The sequence below is a fragment of the Aulonocara stuartgranti genome (assembly GCF_965226115.1).
Source record: "Aulonocara stuartgranti genome assembly, chromosome: 4".
Taxonomy (NCBI): Eukaryota; Metazoa; Chordata; class Actinopteri; order Cichliformes; family Cichlidae; genus Aulonocara; species Aulonocara stuartgranti.
Window position 1 is genome coordinate 36,400,116 of NC_138942.1, and position 21,911 is coordinate 36,422,026.

At 41.5% G+C, this 21,911-nt stretch overlaps 1 protein-coding gene across 1 annotated transcript in view; it reads left to right on the forward strand.

Annotated features, from left to right (window-relative positions):
* LOC309704927 (protein NLRC3-like) overlaps positions 1 to 21,911 on the forward strand; it is a 28,455-nt gene that overhangs the window by 4,445 nt on the left and 2,099 nt on the right. The window contains exons 4-9 of the mRNA XM_082530440.1: positions 882 to 1,086; positions 1,238 to 3,032; positions 4,240 to 4,413; positions 4,628 to 4,801; positions 4,976 to 5,149; positions 15,060 to 15,233. Of these exons, the coding sequence (XP_082386566.1) occupies positions 882 to 1,086; positions 1,238 to 3,032; positions 4,240 to 4,413; positions 4,628 to 4,801; positions 4,976 to 5,149; positions 15,060 to 15,233 (2,696 nt within the window). The remainder of the gene's footprint in view (positions 1 to 881; positions 1,087 to 1,237; positions 3,033 to 4,239; positions 4,414 to 4,627; positions 4,802 to 4,975; positions 5,150 to 15,059; positions 15,234 to 21,911) is intronic.

Consider the following 21,911-nt stretch of genomic DNA (forward strand, 5'->3'; position numbering starts at 1 on the left):
CAGGTACGTAAATCCCAAAAAGCTTGATTCTGTTCATCTGGATGTTTTCAGTGGGAGAAACGTTTCATCATCATCAGGTGACTTCTTCAGTCTCAGCTGACTGCAGGTTTCAATCTCATAAACAGGACATTTGTATGACTGAAACCAGCCCACTGAAGGAACAATGGGCTGGGAGGTCAGTTCATTGATCATTGGTACGCATATTGTCAGGACCATTGATCAATGGTTGTTGATCAATGGTCATGAGTCCAGTTCACAGAGAGCTGGGGAATGGCTGCAATCACAGCATGTAAGATGGTGACAGTTGTACCCTTAGGCCCCTCCTCCATTCAGAGATGGTCTTTCCTTTTCACATAAATGGCCTCCTTGACTCCGCCCTCAAACCAGCGTTCACATTTACTCAGGACCTTCTTGATGTGAAGTTCTTCTGCTTCGCTGGCTGCTGTGTCTGTGGGGATGGTGTTTGTTCTGTGTTGTAGCGTCCTGATGACGCCCAGTTTGTGCTCCAGTGGATGATGAGAGTCAAACCTTAAATACTGATCTGTATGTGTAAACAGAGTGAACCTTTAAGACCAGCTGTCTGTACGATCAACTCAGTCACCTGAAACATCTCCAAGTTTCTGGCTTTGATCATCAACCTGTTGGTAGTTCAGCTCTGAACACCAGTGAAATGTTTCTCCCACTGAAATCGCTGCATTCATATGAACAGAATCAACGTTTTGGGATCGTGGAGTTGTGGACAAAGTCTCAGTTAATCAGATAAAGTCAAACCTATAATTGGTAAAGAGTTCGCGGATGATATGCCCCTTGATGGTAAAGAAGTGGATGTTGTGTGGACTAAAGTTCAGAGTGGTGGGTCATTCATAAATATTCTGTTCCAGCTGCTGGAGGACAACATCATCACGTTTGTGAAGAACGAGCTGAAGAAGATCCAGAAGGCTCTGAATCCAAATAAGCCCCAGTGCTTGGAGTTTCAGAGGGAGGATGATGAGCAGAGGAGAAACAGCAGAGAGGCATTTGTGAAGATCACAGTGGACTTCCTGAGGAGAATGAAGCAGGAGGAGCTGGCTGACCGTCTGCAGAGACGTAAGAGGATTTATCTAAAGATTTAAGCTGCTGGATAAATGAGACACTTGTGACACCAGTGTGTTCAGTCATTTCTCAGTGGGTCAGAAATTGTCATCAGCATTTTGTAAAATATGATTGTTAAAGTTGTATTTTTATTATTATTATTCAGAACTTCCAGCTGCTGTTTGTCATCGTAACCTTAAGTCTAAGCTGAAGAAGAAGTTCCAGTGTGTGTTTGAGGGCATCGCTAAAGCAGGAAACCCAACCCTCCTGAATCAGATCTACACAGAGCTCTACATCACAGAGGGAGGGACTGCAGAGGTCAATGATGAACATGAGGTCAGACAGATTGAAACAGCATCCAGGAAACCAGACAGACCAGAAACAACCATCAGACAAGAAGACATCTTTAAAGCCTCACCTGGAAGAGATGAACCAATCAGAACAGTGCTGACAAAGGGAGTGGCTGGCATTGGGAAAACAGTCTTAACACAGAAATACAGCCTGGACTGGGCTGAAGACAAAGCCAACCAGGACATCCAGTTCATATTTCCATTCACTTTCAGAGAGCTGAATGTGCTGAAAGAGGAAAAGTTCAGCTTGGTGGGACTTGTTCATCACTTCTTTACTGAAACCAAAGAAGCAGGAATCTGCAGCTTTGAAGACTTCCAGGTTGTGTTCATCTTTGATGGTCTGGATGAGTGTCGACTTCCTCTGGACTTCCACAAAACTACAATCCTAACTGACCCTAGAAAGTCCACCTCAGTGGATGTGCTGCTGATAAACCTCATCAGGGGGAAACTGCTTCCCTCTGCTCGCCTCTGGATAACCACACGACCTGCAGCAGCCAATCAGATCCCTCCTGACTGTGTTGGCATGGTGACAGAGGTCAGAGGGTTCACTGACCCACAGAAGGAGGAGTACTTCAGGAAGAGATTCAGAGATGAGGAGCAGGCCAGCAGGATCATCTCCCACATCAAGACATCACGAAGCCTCCACATCATGTGTCACATCCCAGTCTTCTGCTGGATCACTGCTACAGTTCTGGAGGATGTGCTGGAAACCAGAGAGGGAGGACAGCTGCCCAACACCCTGACTGAGATGTACATCCACTTCCTGGTGGTTCAGGCCAAAGTGAAGAAGGTCAAGTATGATGGAGGAGCTGAGACAGATCCACACTGGAGTCCAGAGAGCAGGAAGATGATGGAGTCTCTGGGAAAACTGGCTTTTGATCAGCTGCAGAAAGGAAACCTGATCTTCTATGAATCAGACCTGACAGAGTGTGGCATCGATATCAGAGCAGCCTCAGTGTACTCAGGAGTGTTCACACAGATCTTTAAAGAGGAGAGAGGACTGTACCAGGACAAGGTGTTCTGCTTCATCCATCTGAGTGTTCAGGAGTTTCTGGCTGCTCTTCATGTCCATCTGACCTTCATCAACTCTGGAAAAAATCTTCTTGAACAGAAACAAATAACCTCCAAGAGTTTTAGCTTTTTAAACCAAAAAGAATCTCTTCACCAGAGTGCTGTGAACAAGGCCTTACAGAGTCCAAATGGACACCTGGACTTGTTCCTCCGCTTCCTCCTGGGTCTTTCACTGCAGACCAATCAGACTCTCCTACGAGGTCTGATGACACAAACAGGAAGTAGCTCACAGACCAATCAGGAAACAGTCCAGTACATCAAGAAGAAGCTCAGTGAGAATCTGTCTGCAGAGAAAAGCATCAATCTGATCCACTGTCTGAATGAACTGGATGATCGTTCTCTAGTGGAGGAGATCCAACAATACAGGACTTCAGGAAGTCTCTCCACAGGTAAACTGTCTCCTGCTCAGTGCTCAGCTCTGACCTTCATGTTACTGTCATCAGAAGAAGATCTGGATGAGTTTGACTTTAAGAAATATTCTGCTTCAGAGGAGGCTCTTCTGAGAATGCTGCCAGTGGTCAAAGCCTCCAATAAAGCTCTGTAAGTAAACATGAACTCATTGCTTAAAATCTTATAATCGATAAAAATCTTAAAACCATGGGAAATAAATCAGAAATGCTGAGTTCAAAGAACAGTTAAAAAACATAAAAATAGTGAATTAAATGATTATCATTCACTCAGTAAATATTTTTTCAGTCCAGCAGGCCGTGTCAGTATTTCTGACACATTTTTGTCTATATCTCTTATCAAAGGACAATCCAGACCCAGCCTATAAGAACATGAGCTCTGATCCTTCAGCCCCTCTGACAGGTTTATTATCCTCAGCTTGTTCACTTGTCTCCAACTCCAGGAGTTTGGTTGTTTTATTCTAAAGCACAAACTTCACCTGCCAGACTTCACCTACATCTTTTTCTGATGTTCATAATTTAAGTTCAAGTTTGTATCTCACTTTCAGTGCACACCCTCCCTTTTTAAATATAAATCTCTGCTGTGCTGTCATGTTTTCATCCTGTATGGAGGGAGAAACTCGGTCTTCATTACTGAAATTGCCTCTAAGGTCGTGTTTCTTGTCAGTAACCATATGTAACTGTAAGGCTTCCATAACCAGTGTTATCACAGAATTACAGTGGGTTCACTCTGGGTCCTCTACAGTTTCCTCCCACTGTCCACAGACATGCAGTTAGGTTACCTGGTGATCTAAACTTCATGCAGGTGTGAGTGAGAGTGGTTGTCTGTCCCTCTGTGGGCTTAGTGGAAGAGACTGGATGGATCTCTGCTTTGTCTTTGATATATGCTGACAGCAAACATTCTCCATGAAGTCTGCATTTCAGCTCATCTCCTTTATACACACCTTTAACAGGAAGAGTTTTATACAGCTAGTGTTTAAAATCCAGTGTTATTCACAATACACAGGTAATGAGCATGATTATTGAATTACTAAAATTTTCTAAAATAATTGTTTTAGTTAATATTGTATGACAGTGTACACAGAATTATTAGCTCAGTAGGCAGAGTGGTCGCCCCATGATCATAAGGTCAGGGGTCGAATCCACCGAATAGTTACCTTGTGGTACCCCTGAGCAAGGTACCATCAAGGTACCAATCATGTGCACTGGACTGGTAGCACTCATAGTCTCATAGGTTTAAATAAATTTTTTAAAAAAAGGGTTCAACATATAAACAAATTTAATTTGATCACATATATTGTTTGTTTTTTTTGTTGTGGTTTTTTCCCTTTCTCTCTCAGACTGAGCAGCTGTAACGTCTCAGAGGAAGGCTGTGAAAATTTGTTGTCAGTGGTCAGCTCCCAGTCCTGTAGTCTGAGAGAGCTGGACCTGAGTACCAACAGCCTGAAGGCTTCAGCAGTAAAGCTTCTGTCTGCTGCAGTGGAGAGTCCACATGCCAAACTGAATGTTCTGAGGTCAGATCAATTTGTATTATGTTTAGTTCTGTTTGTTTATGTGTTTGATGTTTGTTTTTGTTTATATCTTTATCCAGTTATCCTTGTTTCATAGCATTTTTATTTTATTTCAAAGTTAAACGGAAGTTTTACTAACCTGCTCAGCACAAGACAATAAGCTATTGCACCCTGATTACACTTTAACAACAATCTTTATTCATGTTTTTATCTTCAGACTTAACATCTGTGAACTCTCAGAGGAAAACTGTGAAGCTCTGTCCTCAGTTCTCAGCTCGCAGTCCTCTAGTCTGACAGAGCTGGACCTGAGTTTCAGAAAGCTGCAGGATTCAGGAGTGAAGCTTCTGTCTGCTGGACTACAACGTTTAAACTGTAAACTGAATACTCTGAGGTCAGATCAGAAAACATTTAGTTTTTAGAATTATTAATTAAAGTTCATACATATGATGTTGTATCTTAGTATCTTTGTTTTCTTTAAAAATAGAAAGTCAACATTTAATGTTGTGAAATGTATTAACAAACTCTACATGAGTACTTGTTTTATAGATTGTCTTTTATTTTTCAGACTGAGTGGCTGTAACCTGTCAGAGAGAAGCTGTGAAGCTCTGTCCTCAGTCCTCAGCTCCCAGTCCTCCAGTCTGAGAGAGCTGGACCTGAGTAACTCTGACCTGCAGGATTCAGGAGTGAAGCTTCTGTCCGCTGGACTAAAGAGTTCACAGTGTGCAGTGGAAACTCTCAGGTCAGGATTCAAACTTTTCCACAGATGATCATTTGAAATGTGATTTATATTATTGTATAAACAGGTAACTTTTACAGCTGTCAAGTGAACTTTTATTCACATTTGAGTGGATAATTGGACTCTGAATTACTAAAAGTTGTTATAGTCATGTCTTTGTTTATTTAAAAAAATACTTCATGTACTGCCTAATTTAAAGATTTAGGCTCCTTTGGGCCCATAATATATATATTTGATTTCTTTGTGAATGAAATTAGGAGGATATTGGCGACTGCTGATTGGCTCGCTGTTTGTTTTTTATTCACAGTACTTAATTTTAAAGGCTGATTTCTCAAAATGAGATGTTTATCTTTTCTTCTACAACACGTGGAGCCACCAAATCTTCTTGCTTGATTTATTCATTACAGTTTGATTTAAAGAATATTAGACTCGTAACATAATAAATATATTTATTTCACTTCTTCTTGAGAGAAAGAAAGGGATGACTGGGTGAGCTCCAGTGGTTCATCCCAGCAGAGAGAGCGGCACACTGGGCTGCAAATGATCACAGTAGTAATGGCCATAGTTTGATAAAACAGGCAGTCTTACCCTGTAGATAATACAGGGTTCTGGTGCCGATGTGGGGGAGGGGAGTCGCCCGGTACTAACTACATACTACTAACTACCTCATCCAGATGTCTTCCCTACTAAACCTGATAAGAAGTAACTGCAGTAGCCTTATAGGTCAAATCAGTTTCACCTGTTAAAGTTAGCTCCACTATTAATTAGGGGTGGGGGAAAAAATCGATACTGTGTAGTATCGTGATATTTTGTTTGCTAATAATGTATCGATACAGGGACAGCAGAAATCGATATTTTGTTACAAACAATTTTTTCTCTGAAGTCAACATGCTCTGGAGTCAGAGCATGTTGATCCTTTTTCTGAGCAACAATCCTGACATTCCTTCACTGTCCAAATGTGTTTAACTTTTTTTTTGGCAGCAATAAACATGACAGTTTACTTATTTTAATTTAAGACATGTTTAATTTTAATTAAGTTTGAAACTTTTTTATTTAATGTAAAATTATATATTTTTTTAAATTTACTTTCAAATTCTTCAGTTGCTGAAGGGGCTGCATAGTTTTCATAAATTGCATAGTTCAGAATAGCTGTAATTGTACCAGATGGTTGCATTCAGTTAAGTTGGACTAGACTGTAATACAAACCGTTCAGTTTGTCAACAATAAAACTGACTGAAATGAGAGAAAGACTGAGTGTGAGACTTTGATATTAGATAAAATGAATATTGATAAAGTTTACCTTTATGTGCAGAATTTAAATATCGCAAAATATTTTAAAAAATCGCAATAATATCGTATCGTGCGTTAAGTATTGTGATAATATCGTATCGCGAGTTGTATGGTGATTCCCACCTCTACTATTAATGGTGTCACTTGTTATTTCTGGGATGAGTTTAGTAGCCTGAACAGCTGCTTAAAGGAAAGTAATTAAATAATAAAAATAACCTAAGTCCGGGGGAACCTGCAAGAGCTGTTTGCACAAAGAATAATGCTCAGACTTTGAGGTTTTATCGTTTTACACAAGGTTTAAAAATGAATGTCCACAATTGAATTGCAGAAATTGTTATTGAGCTAATACTGATGTAGTTGTTATCTTTGGTAAGGAGAGGTTGGAGGAAGGATGAGCACAGTCAGGCCTAAAGATGCTCTTAATAATAATAATGGATTGCATTTATATAGCGCTTTTCGAGACCCTCAAAGACCCTTTACAATCCCACTACAGGGAGTGCAGAATTATTAGGCAAGTTGTATTTTTGAGGAATAATGTTATTATTGAACAACAACCATGTTCTCAATGAACCCAAAAAACTCATTAATATCAAAGCTGAATGTTTTTGGAAGTAGTTTTTAGTTTGTTTGTAGTTTGAGCTATTTTAGGGGGATATCTGTGTGTGCAGGTGACTATTACTGTGCAGAATTATTAGGCAACTTAACAAAAAACAAATATATACCCATTTCAATTATTTATTTTTACCAGTGACACCAATATAACATCTCCACATTCACAAATATACATTTCTGACATTCAAAAACAAAACAAAAACAAATCAGCGACCAATATAGCCACCTTTCTTTGCAAGGACACTCAAAAGCCTGCCATCCATGGATTCTGTCAGTGTTTTGATCTGTTCACCATCAACATTGCGTGCAGCAGCAACCACAGCCTCCCAGACACTGTTCAGAGAGGTGTACTGTTTTCCCTCCTTGTAAATCTCACATTTGATGATGGACCACAGGTTCTCAATGGGGTTCAGATCAGGTGAACAAGGAGGCCATGTCATTAGTTTTTCTTCTTTTATACCCTTTCTTGCCAGCCACGCTGTGGAGTACTTGGACGCGTGTGATGGAGCATTGTCCTGCATGAAAATCATGTTTTTCTTGAAGGATGCAGACTTCTTCCTGTACCACTGCTTGAAGAAGGTGTCTTCCAGAAACTGGCAGTAGGACTGGGAGTTGAGCTTGACTCCATCCTCAACCCGAAAAGGCCCCACAAGCTCATCTTTGATGATACCAGCCCAAACCAGTACTCCACCTCCACCTTGCTGGCGTCTGAGTGGGACTGGAGCTCTCTTCCCTTTACCAATCCAGCCACGGGCCCATCCATCTGGCCCATCAAGACTCACTCTCATTTCATCAGTCCATAAAACCTTAGAAAAACCAGTCTTGAGATATTTCTTGGCCCAGTCTTGACGTTTCAGCTTGTGTGTCTTGTTCAGTGGTGGTCGTCTTTCAGCCTTTCTTACCTTGGCCATGTCTCTGAGTATTGCACACCTTGTGCTTTTGGGCACTCCAGTGATGTTGCAGCTCTGAAATATGGCCAAACTGGTGGCAAGTGGCATCTTGGCAGCTGCACGCTTGACTTTTCTCAGTTCATGGGCAGTTATTTCTTGGTGGCGCTGTCACTTGGTGTTCGCTCGCTCTGTGGTAGAGTATCACTTCCTGTTCCTGCTCAAACACAGTGGTGTTTCTGAGTAGCTTATTTGCTTAGCGATTTAATTAACAACTTTTAAATACATTCTTCTTTCATAGTATAATCTTCACGTGCTTCCTCCGAAGCACACTTTCTGTGTACTCACTACCTAATTTATAGCCAAAGTATTCACTCACTGTCTCTGTACTGTCTCGCTAGCCTAGCTTAGCTCGTAGCCGACTCATTAGCACCATGGCTACTTCACCTCTCCCTCCTGCACTTTCTTGCTCATTGTGTCAGATGTTTAGTTACTCCTCGGCCTCCTTTAGCAGTAATGATATCTGTAACAAATGTAGCATATTTGCAGCTCTGGAGGCCAGGATTACTGAATTGGAGACTCGGCTTCGCACCCTTCATTCACCCGCAGCTAGCCAGGCCCCTGTAGCTGGTGCAGCCGAAAATAGCGTAGGCCCCGCTAGCTGTTCCCCGGCAGGTCCCAAGCAGCTGGGGAATCAGGGCGGCTGGGTCACGGTGAGGAGGAAGCATAGTCCTAAACAGAAGCCCCAGGTACACCACCAACCCGTTCATGTGTCTAACCGTTTTTCCCCACTCGGCGACACACCCGCCGGGGGTCAAACTCTGGTAATTGGCGATTCTGTTCTCAGACATGTGAAGCTAGAGACACCGGCAACCATAGTCAATTGTCTTCCAGGGGCCAGAGCAGGCGACATTGAAGGACATTTAAAACTGCTGGCTAAGGGTAAACGTAAATTCAGTAAAATCATAATTCACGTCGGCAGTAATGACACCCGGTTACGCCAATCGGAGGTCACTAAAATCAATATTGAATCGGTGTGCAACTTTGCCAAAACAATGTCGGACTCTGTAGTTTTCTCTGGTCCCCTCCCCAATCAGACCAGGAGTGACATGTTTAGCCGCATGTTCTCCTTAAATTGCTGGCTGTCTGAGTGGTGTCCCAGAAACGATGTGGGCTTCATAGATAATTGGCAAACCTTCTGGAGGAAACCTGGTCTTGTTAGGAGAGACGGCATCCATCCCACTTTGGATGGAGCAGCTCTCATTTCTAGAAATATGGACAAATTTATTAAACCCCCCAAAATATGACTATCCAGAGTTGGGACCAGGAAGCAGAGTTGCAGTCTTACACGCCTCTCTGCAGCTTCTCTCCTCCTGCTACCCCCCAAAAACCCATCTCCATAGAGACTGTGTCAGCTTCCAAAAAGACAAAAAACAAACTAAAAACCAGCAACAAACAACTTAAACATAAACAATTACAAAGAAAGAACAATACAGTATCCACATCTGAACCAAAGAGTAAAACAGTGAAATGTGGATTATTAAATATTAGGTCTCTCTCCTCCAAGTCTCTGTTAGTACATGACTTAATAATTGATCAACAAATTGATTTACTCTGCCTTACAGAAACCTGGTTGCAGCAGGATGATTATGTTAGTTTAAATGAATCAACACCCCCGAGCCATTCTAACTACCAGAAATCTCGAAGCACAGGCCGAGGGGGCGGTGTGGCAGCAATTTTTCACACCAGCCTATTAATTAATGAAAGACCAAGACAGACTTTTAATTCATTTGAAAGCCTGATGCTTAACATTGTCCACCCCAGCTGTGAAACTCAGAAACCAGTCTTACTTGTTATCATCTATCGTCCACCTGGGCCTTACACAGAGTTTCTGTCTGATTTCTCAGAGTTTTTATCTGATTTAGTTCTGAGCTCAGATAAAATAATTATTGTGGGTGATTTTAACATCCATGTAGATGCTAAAAATGACAGCCTCAACATGGCATTTAATCTGTTATTAGACTCAATTGGTTTCTCTCAAAATGTAAAAGAACCCACCCACCACTTTAATCACACTCTAGATCTTGTTTTAACATATGGCATCGAACCTGAACATTTAACAGTGTTTCCTGAAAACCCTCTCCTGTCTGATCATTTCCTGATAACATTTACTTTTACAATAATTGATTACACAGCGGTGAAGAGTAGACTTTATCAAAGTAGATGTCTTTCTGAAAGCACTGTAACTAAGTTTAAGAATATAATCCACCCACTGTTATCATCTCCAATGCCCTGTACCAACACAGAGCAAAGCAGCTATCTGAACGCTACCCCAACAGAGGTCGATTATCTTGTTAATAATTTCACCTCCTCACTACGTACGACTCTGGATACTGTAGCTCCTGTGAAAACTAAGGCCTCAAATCAGAAGTACCTGACTCCGTGGTATAATTCTGAAACACGTACCCTAAAGCAGATGACTCGTAATCTGGAGAGGAAATGGCGTGTCACAAATCTAGAGGATCATCATTTAGCCTGGAGAAATAGTTTGCTGCTTTATAAGAAAGCCCTCCGCAAAGCCAGAACATCTTACTATTCATCACTGATTGAAGAAAATAAGAACAACCCCAGGTTTCTCTTCAGCACTGTAGCCAGGCTGACAAAAAGTCAGAGCTCTTTTGAGCCAACCATCCCTTTAACGTTAACTAGTAATGACTTCATGAACTTCTTCACAAATAAAATTTTTATCATTAGAGAAAAAATTACCAATAATCATCCCACAGATGTAATATTATCTACAGCTACTCTTAGTACCATTGATATTAAGTTAGACTCTTTTTCTCCAATTGATCTTTCTGAGTTAACTTCAATAATTACTTCCTCCAAACCATCAACGTGTCTTTTAGACCCCATTCCTACAAAACTGCTCAAAGAAGTCCTGCCATTAATTAATTCTTCGATCTTAAATATGATCAACCTATCTCTAATAATCGGCTATGTACCACAGGCCTTCAAGCTGGCTGTAGTTAAACCTTTACTCAAAAAGCCATCTCTAGACCCAGCAGTCTTAGCTAATTATAGGCCAATCTCCAACCTTCCTTTCATATCAAAAATCCTTGAAAGAGTAGTTGTCAAACAGCTAACAGATCATCTGCAGAGGAATGGTTTATTTGAAGAGTTTCAGTCAGGTTTCAGAGCTCAGCACAGCACAGAAACAGCTTTAGTGAAGGTTACAAATGATCTTCTTATGGCCTCTGACAGTGGACTCATCTCTGTGCTTGTCCTGCTAGACCTCAGTGCAGCGTTCGATACTGTTGATCATAATATCCTATTAGAGCGATTAGAACATGCTGTAGGTATTACAAGTACTGCGCTGCAGTGGTTTGTATCATATCTATCCAATAGACTCCAATTCGTGCATGTAAATGGAGAGTCCTCTTCACACACTGAGGTTAATTATGGAGTTCCACAGGGTTCAGTGCTAGGACCAATTCTGTTTACATTATACATGCTTCCCTTAGGCAGTATCATTAGAAGACATAGCATACATTTTCACTGCTATGCAGATGACACCCAGCTCTATCTGTCCATGAAGCCAGATAACACACACCAATTAGTTAAACTGCAGGAATGTCTTAAAGACATAAAGACCTGGATGGCCGCTAACTTTCTGCTTCTTAATTCAGATAAAACTGAGGTTATTGTACTCGGCCCTGAAAATCTTAGAAATATGGTATCTAATCAGATTCTTACTCTGGATGGCATTACCTTGGCCTCCAGTAACGCGGTGAGGAACCTTGGAGTCATTTTTGACCAGGACATGTCCTTCAACGCACATATTAAACAAATATGTAAGACTGCTTTCTTCCATTTGCGCAACATCTCTAAAATTAGAAATATCCTGTCTCAGAGTGACGCTGAAAAACTAGTTCATGCATTTATTACTTCCAGGCTGGACTACTGTAATTCATTATTATCAGGATGTCCAAAAAACTCACTGAAAAGCCTTCAGCTAATCCAAAATGCTGCAGCAAGAGTCCTGACAGGGACTAGAAAGAGAGAGCATATTTCTCCTGTTTTGGCTTCCCTTCATTGGCTTCCTGTTAAATCCAGAATTGAATTCAAAATCCTGCTCCTCACATACAAGGTCTTAAATAATCAGGCCCCATCTTATCTTAATGACCTTGTAGTACCATATCACCCTATTAGAGCGCTCCGCTCTCGCTCTGCAGGCCTACTTGTTGTTCCTAGAGTATTTAAAAGTAGAATGGGAGGGAGAGCCTTCAGTTTTCAGGCCCCTCTTCTGTGGAACCAGCTTCCAGTTTGGATTCGGGAAACAGACACTATCTCTACTTTTAAGATTAGGCTTAAAACTTTCCTTTTTTCTAAAGCATATAGTTAGGGCTGGACCAGGTGACCCTGAATCCTCCCTTTGTTATGCTGCAATAGATGTAGGCTGCCGGGGGATTCCCATGATGCATTGAGTTTTTCCTTTCCAGTCACCTTTCTCACTCACTATGTATTAATAGACCTCTCTGCATTGAATCATATCTGTTATTAACCTCTGTCTCTCTTCCACAGCATGTCTTTATCCTGTCTTCCTTCTCTCACCCCAACCGGTCGCAGCAGATGGCCGCCCCTCCCTGAGCCTGGTTCTGCCGGAGGTTTCTTCCTGTTAAAAGGGAGTTTTTCCTTCCCACTGTCGCCAAAGTGCTTGCTCATAGGGGGTCATATGATTGTTGGGTTTTTCTCTGTATCTATGAAGCGCCTTGAGGCGACTTTTGTTGTGATTTGGCGCTATATAAATAAAATTGAATTGAATTGAATTGAATTATTTTGTGCCTTGGTTTTTCCACACGCTTCTTGCGACCCTGTTGACTATTTTGAATGAAACGCTTGATTGTTCGATGATCACGCTTCAGAAGCTTTGCAATTTTGAGACTGCTGCATCCCTCTGCAAGATATCTCACTATTTTTGACTTTTCTGAGCCTGTGAAGTCCTTCTTTTGACCCATTTTGCCAAAGGAAAGGACGTTACCTAATAATTATGCACACCTGATATAGGGTGTTGATGTCATTAGACCACACCCCTTCTCATTACAGAGATGCACATCACCTAATATGCTTAATTGGTAGTAGGCTTTCGAGCCTATACAGCTTGGAGTCAGACAACATGCATGAAGAGGATGATGTGGACAAAATACTCATTTGCCTAATAATTCTGCACTCCCTGTATTCATTCACTCTCACATTCACACACTGGTGGAGGTAAGCTACAGTTGTAGTGGTAGGTTAGGTTTTGCCCAAGGACAAAATGACCAAGACAGAGAGAGCTCATCTTGTAACCTACTGGTTCGCTGGTCAGCACACCAGCTGACTAGCGAACCGGCTAACTAGCAGACCAGCTAACGGCAGCCACAAGCTGAAGGACGATTAAATGTAGTGGAGATATCAGAGATGACACTGGTGTGTCCGATTCACTCTTTAGCACTCTGGTCACTCCGGTGTGTCAGCCAGAACACCACTGAAGGCCAAATGATCCCAGCATGTGGAATAAAGAGCTTAAGGTTTGGTTTGAGACACTTTATTCTTTCACTGATTGATTCTTGCGGCTGTGATCATGTGTGTGGTTTCTTACAAAAAGGAAGTACACAATACAAATACATGACAAATAAGATGAATAGATAAGTTACATATCCAGTTATATGTACGTACATCAGTATAGCTAATATAGCCATATATAAGGACAAAGATCACAGTACTATAATGCAGTAATGTTAAACACAAAGGTGTATATCTACATAAATCTGTCCTATCAGTGATCAGGGTACTGTAGTATACTTCCACTACATAAACTATAGAAACTAAACGACATTAGTGTGACTTTAAGTTACCATCAGTACAGACGAACTGATGGTAGTTGTACAAAATAAAGGCATTGCAATTATTGTGAAGGGCTTCCGGTTAAACTAAGATCAGCTGATTACCTCATAACAAATTGTTTGCTGTAGAACGCAGCTCCCACTCTTCATTAATATCATGTACTGTAACTCCCAAGTAACCATGGTTACCCAGCCACGCCCAGTAGTCTCCAGAGAGACCAACAGCTGGTGCACGTTGTAACGCCGTGGCTTTCATAGTCTCTCCTTTTTCTACAGCTCATTTGTTCTTCTTGTGATGGTGTGTCTTGAGGGAGGCTCATACATGCGGTCATTTGTTGATCCTAAGAACGTTCCTCAGACCGACTTCTTCAACAACACTAATCGGCCTGCAGTTTGTAGCTACTCACTTCACTGTGGTGTTTGTTAGCTTGTCTTTCTTTGGTTTTATCCTGACTCCTCCCACAAGCTGATCCTACGTAGTCTGCCCAAGCCTCCCACCTCTGTTTGTTTGGGTGGTTTGTTTGCTGCCATCAACAGCGTGTAATGCATTTAAGTGATACTTCAGACATGAAGTACTGCGACAATAAAAAACTCAACTTTGCTTAAAAATAACTTTAGTTGTATCAACACTGCCCTCTGGAATAATTAGACTTTGGTGACAAACTGATGTGATCTCCATGTTTCCTTTGTTGGACTGTGGGCGAGTGTCAGAACTGAATGTACTGAGTAACATGTGGAGTTTAAATATGTGTCAGTTCCAGTTTTAGAGCTCTAAAGTGCAGCTATCATGTTAGGAATATGTTAGGAATAGACAGGAACACTGAGCACACTGAGGTCAAATCTTTATTTATCCAGTTCATCTGTAGGCTGAGCTCAGTCCATCCATTTAGTGAAATGATGTTTAAAGGTCTCCTTGTTCTGTGAGCGTGCACAGATCCTGAAGCAGAAAGCCTGGGTTAACAGAGAAATGATCATCACTGTGATGATGCTCACCATCTCTGACTGGGATTTGAGGTTTTGTCAAAGCAGCAAAGAAAGCCTGGCTATGTTGGACTGGGTGTGGAAGCAGCTCCCAGTTTGAGTTCAGGAGACAGACACCCTCTCTACTTTGACGATCAGCTTCAAACTTTCCTTTTTGATAAAACTTATAGTTAGAGCTGGATCAGGTGACCCTGAACCATCACTTAGTTATGCTGCTATAGAGATGGATAACAGATGGATTGTTGTTTTGTGTGTCTGCAGTCTGTCAGGCTGTCTGATCACAGAGGAAGGCTGTACTTCTCTGGCCTCAGCTCTGACCTCCAACCCCTCCCATCTGAGAGAGCTGGACCTGAGCTACAATCATCCAGGTGACTCAGGAATGAAGCTTCTGTCGGCTGGACTGAAGGATCCAGGCTGGAGACTGGACACTCTCAGGTATGGAGAGAATGTCTGATATAGGAGGAAGAGCTGGAATCATTTCCTGTGTCTTTCACTCACTTCCTGTTTGTTTCCTGCAGATGAGACATGAACAATCACACATGCAGGAATATTTTCAGGGACAGACACACTAGTCTAGCTGGATAGTACATGGATATTTATGTAGGGGGTCTTCAAGGAGTCTGTTTGCAGGAACATTAATGATAACTGATAAGTCATGTTGAGAGTTTCATTAAAAGTAGACTTACAGTTAGGTAATATTTGGACAGAGACAACATTTTGTAACTTTAGATACAAGTACCAGCCATGTGTGTGTTTCCCATGCTGTATGTCCACAGTCACAGTGACAGTCAGTGACACTGACAGAAGGATGAAACAAGGCTGTGAATCATTTCAGTCTGTGTGTGTGACAAAGAGGCAGACAGGAGCAGCTAACATTTGGAAATGGAAGCTTACTGGAAACACTACATTCACGGCTGAATTCACAATAGATTTGTTCTCAAGTGCACATTTAGCAGCTAATGCTAATACTGTTTTCCCTTTGCTTTCTACAGCAGCTATTGCTAAGTAGGCCACTTTGCTCCGCTAAGGATTTGTGTGACCATGATGGCGACTCTGATAAGCTAATGCTGCTAAGCTAATGCTGTTTATGGGCCCTGTTAGAATCAATATTTCATTCTCATTCTGTTGTTTGAGAACAATATTAACGTTTCACATCATTATAACACAAGAGAAAAGGGTATTGGCATTAGCTACTAGTGCTTATTCACCTCAAATTACCTTTAGCTGCTAATGGCAGCCTACTTAGCATTAACTCCTCACTAATATAATGCTAATTTACATCAAATTAGCATTAACTGCTCATATTGTTATAAGGAAAGAGAAAACGGTATTAGCAGTAGCGCATAATGCTAATTCACGTCAACGTAGTATTAGTTAATAATGGCAGCCTACTTAGCATTAACTGCTCACTAATATAATGCTAATTCGCATCAAATTAGCATTAGCTGCTCAAGTTGTTATAAGGAAAAAGAGAAAACGGTATTAGTATTAGCTGCTAATAATTATTCACCCCTAATTAGAGTTAGCCCCTAATGGCAGTCTACTTAGCATTAACTCCTGACATTGTTATAATGCAGGGGAAAAGAGTTACCATTATCGGATAATGCTAATTCTCATCAAATTAGCATTAGTTAATAACGGTAGACTTCGTATCATTAGCTGCTGTCATTCTTACAAAGCAAACAGTATGAGCATTAGCTGTTAATCCTTTTTCATCTAAAATTAGAATTAGCCACTAATGGCGTATTGTTAAAAAGTAAGAAAAAACATTGTTAGCATAAGCGGATAATGCTAATTCATCTCAAATTAGTATTAGCTAATAATGGCACCTGCTTAGCATTAGCTGGTCACATTGTTATAAGGCAAGAAAATATGGTATTAGCATTAGCTGCCAATTTCTATTTACCTAAAATTAGCATTAGCCACTAATGGTAGCCTATAGCAAAAACTTCTTAATGCTAAATGAAGTTAATTAATGCTAAGTAGGTTTAACTGAAATTAAAGTAGTGTTAGCATTAGCTGCTGATATTGTTAAAAGGTAAGATAAAACATTGCTAGCAGCAGCGGATAATGCTAACACACATAATAATTAGCATTACCTAATAATGGCAGCCTTCTTAGCATTAGCTGCTCATATTGTTATAATGCAAGGGAAAAGAGTTGGCAAAAACAGTGTTAGCATTAGTGGATAATGCTAATTCACCTAAATTAGCTAATAATGGCTACGTACTTAGCATTACCTACTAATATTGATATAAAGCAAGAAAATATGGTATTAGCATTAGCTTCTAATGCTTTCTCATCTAAAATTAGAATTAGCCACTAATGGCATCCTATTTAGCATTAACTCTTCACATCGCAAGGGAAAAATTTGAATTCAATAAAAAAAAAAAGTGTTCACATTAGCTACTTGTATTGTTAAAAAGTAAGAAAAAACATTGTTAGCATAAGGGGATAATGCTAATTCACCTCAAATTAGTATTAGCTAATAACGGCAACCTACATAGCATTAGCTGGTCACATTGTTATAAAGCAAGAAAATATGGTATTAGCATTATCTGCCAATTTCTATTCACCTAAAATTAGCATTACCTGCTAATGGCAGTCTACTTAGCATTAACTCCTCACTAATGTGATGCTAATTCACATTAAATTAGCTTTACCATTAGCTGCTAGCATCAGCCTACCTAGCACTAGCTGCTCACATTGTTAAAAGGGAAGAGAATACGATATTAGCATTAGCTGGTAATATTTATTCACCCCTAATTAGAATTAGCCACTAATGGCAGCATACTTGGCGTTAACTCCTCACATCGTTGTAATGCAAATGAGGCTAACTTGCATTAAATTAGACTGCTGTTATTAGCTAATGCTATTTAGCAGTAGCTGCTCACATTGTTATAAAGCAAAGGAAAACGATATGAGCATTAGGTTCTAATGCGTATTTGCCTTAAATTAGACGTAGGTGCTAATGGCAGCCTACTTAGCATTAGCAGCTCAGATGTTATAATGCTAGGAAAAAGAGTGTTAGCATTAGCCGTTCACATTGTTATAAAGTTAAGGGAAATAGTGTTAGCATTAGCTACTCACATTTTTAAAAAAAGTAAGTGTTAGCATTAGTGCATAATGCTAATTCATGTCAAATTAGCATTAGTTAATAATGGCAGCCTATTTAGCATTAGCAGATAATGTTGACCTTGGCCCACTGGAAAAGTTAAGAACTAAAGATTTAGGAGTGTTTCTCGATAGCTCTTTCTCGTTTGAGAAACAAATGAATTCTGTTATTAAAACCAGCTGTAAGGTTTATATTGTTGATTGTCATTTATGCTTAGAAATATTTACTCATATATGCTTAGAGTTGTATAATCGATTGCATGATGATAGAGGTTTGATCCTTAGTAGTCTGTAAAGACTCTGTGTGCCTTCCAGAGTGCTCTGGCATGCACACACCACTTGGGGCCATGAGAGAGGTCGTACCCTCTCTTACTGATTTATGGTGTAGGACAGGGGTCTCAAACTCAATTTAGCTGGGGGCCGCTGCAGGCAGAGTCTGGGTGAGGCTGGGCCGCATTAGGTTTTCCACAAGAAAGGCATGGTTAAAAAATTCCAATCTTCTCAAATCTCTTTTTTTATTTTTTAACACAAAATATTAAAAATAAATAAACAAATTAAGAATTAATAAGAAAATCAATCAATCTGTAATACATAAATAAAACAATAATAAGATATTTTTAGTCAGTGAACTTGTGTGTATCTTTCAGTCTTCTATATCTGCTGTATTTAGATTGAAATGTCTGTATTAACAGTTCTATAACCTTCTTCTGAACATGAATGGAACACTGTAGAAAATGAACTGTTCTTCTGAACATGGCTTCTCTTGCCTACTCCTTGCTGCTAGAGACCTGGCAGCGTTTCCTCTCGCATAGCCGAGCCAGATTTGGCCTGAGGGAGGAAGCAGTTGCGACCCTCAGTATGTCTTGAAGATGATCATCCGTAAGTCTGGACCTGTACTTGGACTTATTGAAGTTCAAAGTGGAGAAGAGCTTTTGGCACAAGTATGTGCTACCAAAAAGGCACATGGTCCACTTGAACATTCGGGAAAGCCGAGGGAAACTAGGGCTCAATCCTCTCAAAAATTGTCCAAGCTTGTCTTCTTTTCCACTCACCTCCCTGAACTTTGCTTTGAGTTCAGAGTTGCACTGCAGCTCAATGAGCTCCATTTGAAGCACAGAAGGGGCATCTTGCACATCAAAGGAGAAGGGGTCTGCAAAAATGTGAAAGGTGGCTCTGTGTGTCTTGAAGTCAGCAAACCTGTGATCAAATTCCTCCTGTAGCCTCAAAATGACATCAACATACTCGTCAGCACTGAATGGTGTGCCTGCATCCACGAGTGCCTTGCATGCTGGGAAATGGCAAAGGTTTGTCTGAGAGAGCTGAGCTTTCCAGAGCGCCAGTTTTGTGGAGAATGCTCTCACGTTGTCATAGGCAGCACTGACAAGTTGCCCCTGGCCTTGTAACGTCTTGTTCAGTACATTAAGCTCATGTGTCATATCAACAAGAAAAGCTGAGTCCATGAGCCATTTGGGATCAGTTAGCACAGGAACACTAACTCCATCCTTCTCCATGAAGGCTTCACTTCTGCTCTCAACTCAAAAAGTCTCTTTAATACATTTCCCCTGCTGAGCCAACGTACCTCAGTGAAGTCGAGCACATCCCCATATTCTGACTCCATTTCCTCTAAAAAAGCACAGAACCTTCGGTGCTTTAAGCCCCTGGATCTGATTTGGTTGATGCATTTCACAACAATAGACATCACATTGTCAAACTTCAGGCATTTGCTGCAAAGGACCTGCTGATGGATGATGCAGTGCAGAGCAATGGCCTCCTCCACGCCTTCCTCTTCCAGTTTGTTTTGTGCCACCAGTCCATGTTTCCTCCCTGTCATTGATGGCGCTCCATCTGTTGTTATTCCAACAAACCTCTTCCATGGCAAACCAACATTCTCAATGGCATCACACAGCTTGTAAATATCTGCTGAGCGGTGGTCTGGCCATGCATTGGAATTACTGTGAGCAGCTCCTCCATCACTTCAAAACTGTCATCAACACCACGGACATACATTGGGAGCTGGGCAGTGTCGGTGATGTCTGTGGTCTCATCAAGAGCGACTGAGTATACACTGAAACATTTGGCTTTCTCACACAGTTGGTCATAAATGTCACTTGACAGGTCAGAAATGCGATCTGCTGCGGTGTTGGCAGAAAGGCTGATGTTGCTAAACTGACCTTTCTTTCCCGGACAGACTATATTTGCAGCCTGCAATATGCACTTTTAGACAAATGCACCTTCTGTGAATGGCTTCCCTGCTTTAGCAATCATCTCACTAACCACGTGGCTCCGACTGCTGCATTATTCTCTTTGGTTGCTTTCTTGGAGAAATCTTGCTGCCTCAGTAGATCTGTTTTAAGACTGGCAACCCGGTTCGCTCTCTCGTCTCCCTGGTATTTTGCATCCAGCTCAGCATGTCTAGTTGTGTAATGACGTTTCAAATTGTATTCCTTGTGCAGCGCAACTTTCTCTGTGCAAATAAGACAGGTCGGGGTGCCCCTGTGCTCAACAAAGAAATATTGCATTGCCCACTTTTCCTGAAATTGTCGGTGCTCATCACCAACCTTTCTCTTCACCGCAGGCTTTGAAAAAGACATGTTTGGGGCTATGTGACATTTATAATTCTACTTGGTGTCACTGTCGCATTGAAGTTTCAATCAAGCGTTTAGCCGACGGACGGGGAACGTCTCAACGCGTAGAGAACGTCATTTCTGCTTCTTTTTCTTGCAACCGTAGCACGGCGATCGGCAGATAAAAAGCCGGTAGCAGTCTCCTTTGTTTTTACGCTCGATGTTCATGTCTTTCATGACGACACGAACACCGTGGCGTTTGCAGATGGTAGAAAGTGCAGGGATAGCGAGCGCAAAAAAGGCGACTGCTCACGGCGCCGGGCTGTTGTTACAGGAGAAAGAAGCGGAAATGACACCGTGACATATAACAAATAACATCAGCTGTTTCTGATGTTAGTTGTTTTGACTGCTTTTACATTATATTGAAATATATGTAATGTTCATGTTTGCTGCAATGCAAACGCAGTGATGCAAATAAAAACATGGAGCCACAAATTACGGTGCGACCCTATAATTAGTCCGGGTTACCGGGGACTGTTGTTGCCGATGAACAGGTGTCGCTATGTGACTGCAGACTAAATTGGGCTGCATTGAGTTCATGACTTTTCTTTTATCCCGCCGCCTACGCATCACTGTGAGAGTTAATATGAGATCTCTCTCTGTGGAAAAATAACTTTAAATCCCACTGACGTGTGTATAAATCTATATACGTATAATGTCCCGCTGGGCAGCAACTTAAAAAACAACTTTTTTTGAAGTGTTGTGAACGCAGCGCGCTGGGGCGAATGTCGGCGTTTGCCCAATAGAAAGGAGGAAGCCAGCCAGGCACAGGAAAGAAAGAAACACTCCAGGGCAACGCTGCTGGAACTTTGACTCATTGAGAAATGTTTCCCTGCTTGCATCAAGCCCGGCTGGTGTCCCCTGAGATCCATATCCCACCCTGATTGGTGGGTTAATTCAGCTCCGCCCACAACACTGTAAAGTGTCATACATTATCAAACTAACATTACATTTTCATATTAAGGTGGGGCCAAAAACTATCGTCCGGCAGGCCGCAATTGGCCCGCGGGCCGCGAGTTTGAGACCCCTGGTGTAGGAGGACACCTACTCTGTGTCTGGTTAAGTATAAGAGCCCTTTGTTAGGGGGACCGCTGGACTCTTAGCACCAGCTTTGGGGTCACAGGGTCACATCTGGAACACACACACACACACACACACACACACACACACAGACACACAGACACACACACAGACACACAGACACACACACAGACACACACACAGACACAGACAGACACAGACACAGACACACACACACAGACAGACACAGACACAGACACACACACACAGACACAGACACACACACAGACACACACACAGACACAGACACACAGACACACACACAGACACACACACACAGACACACACACACAGA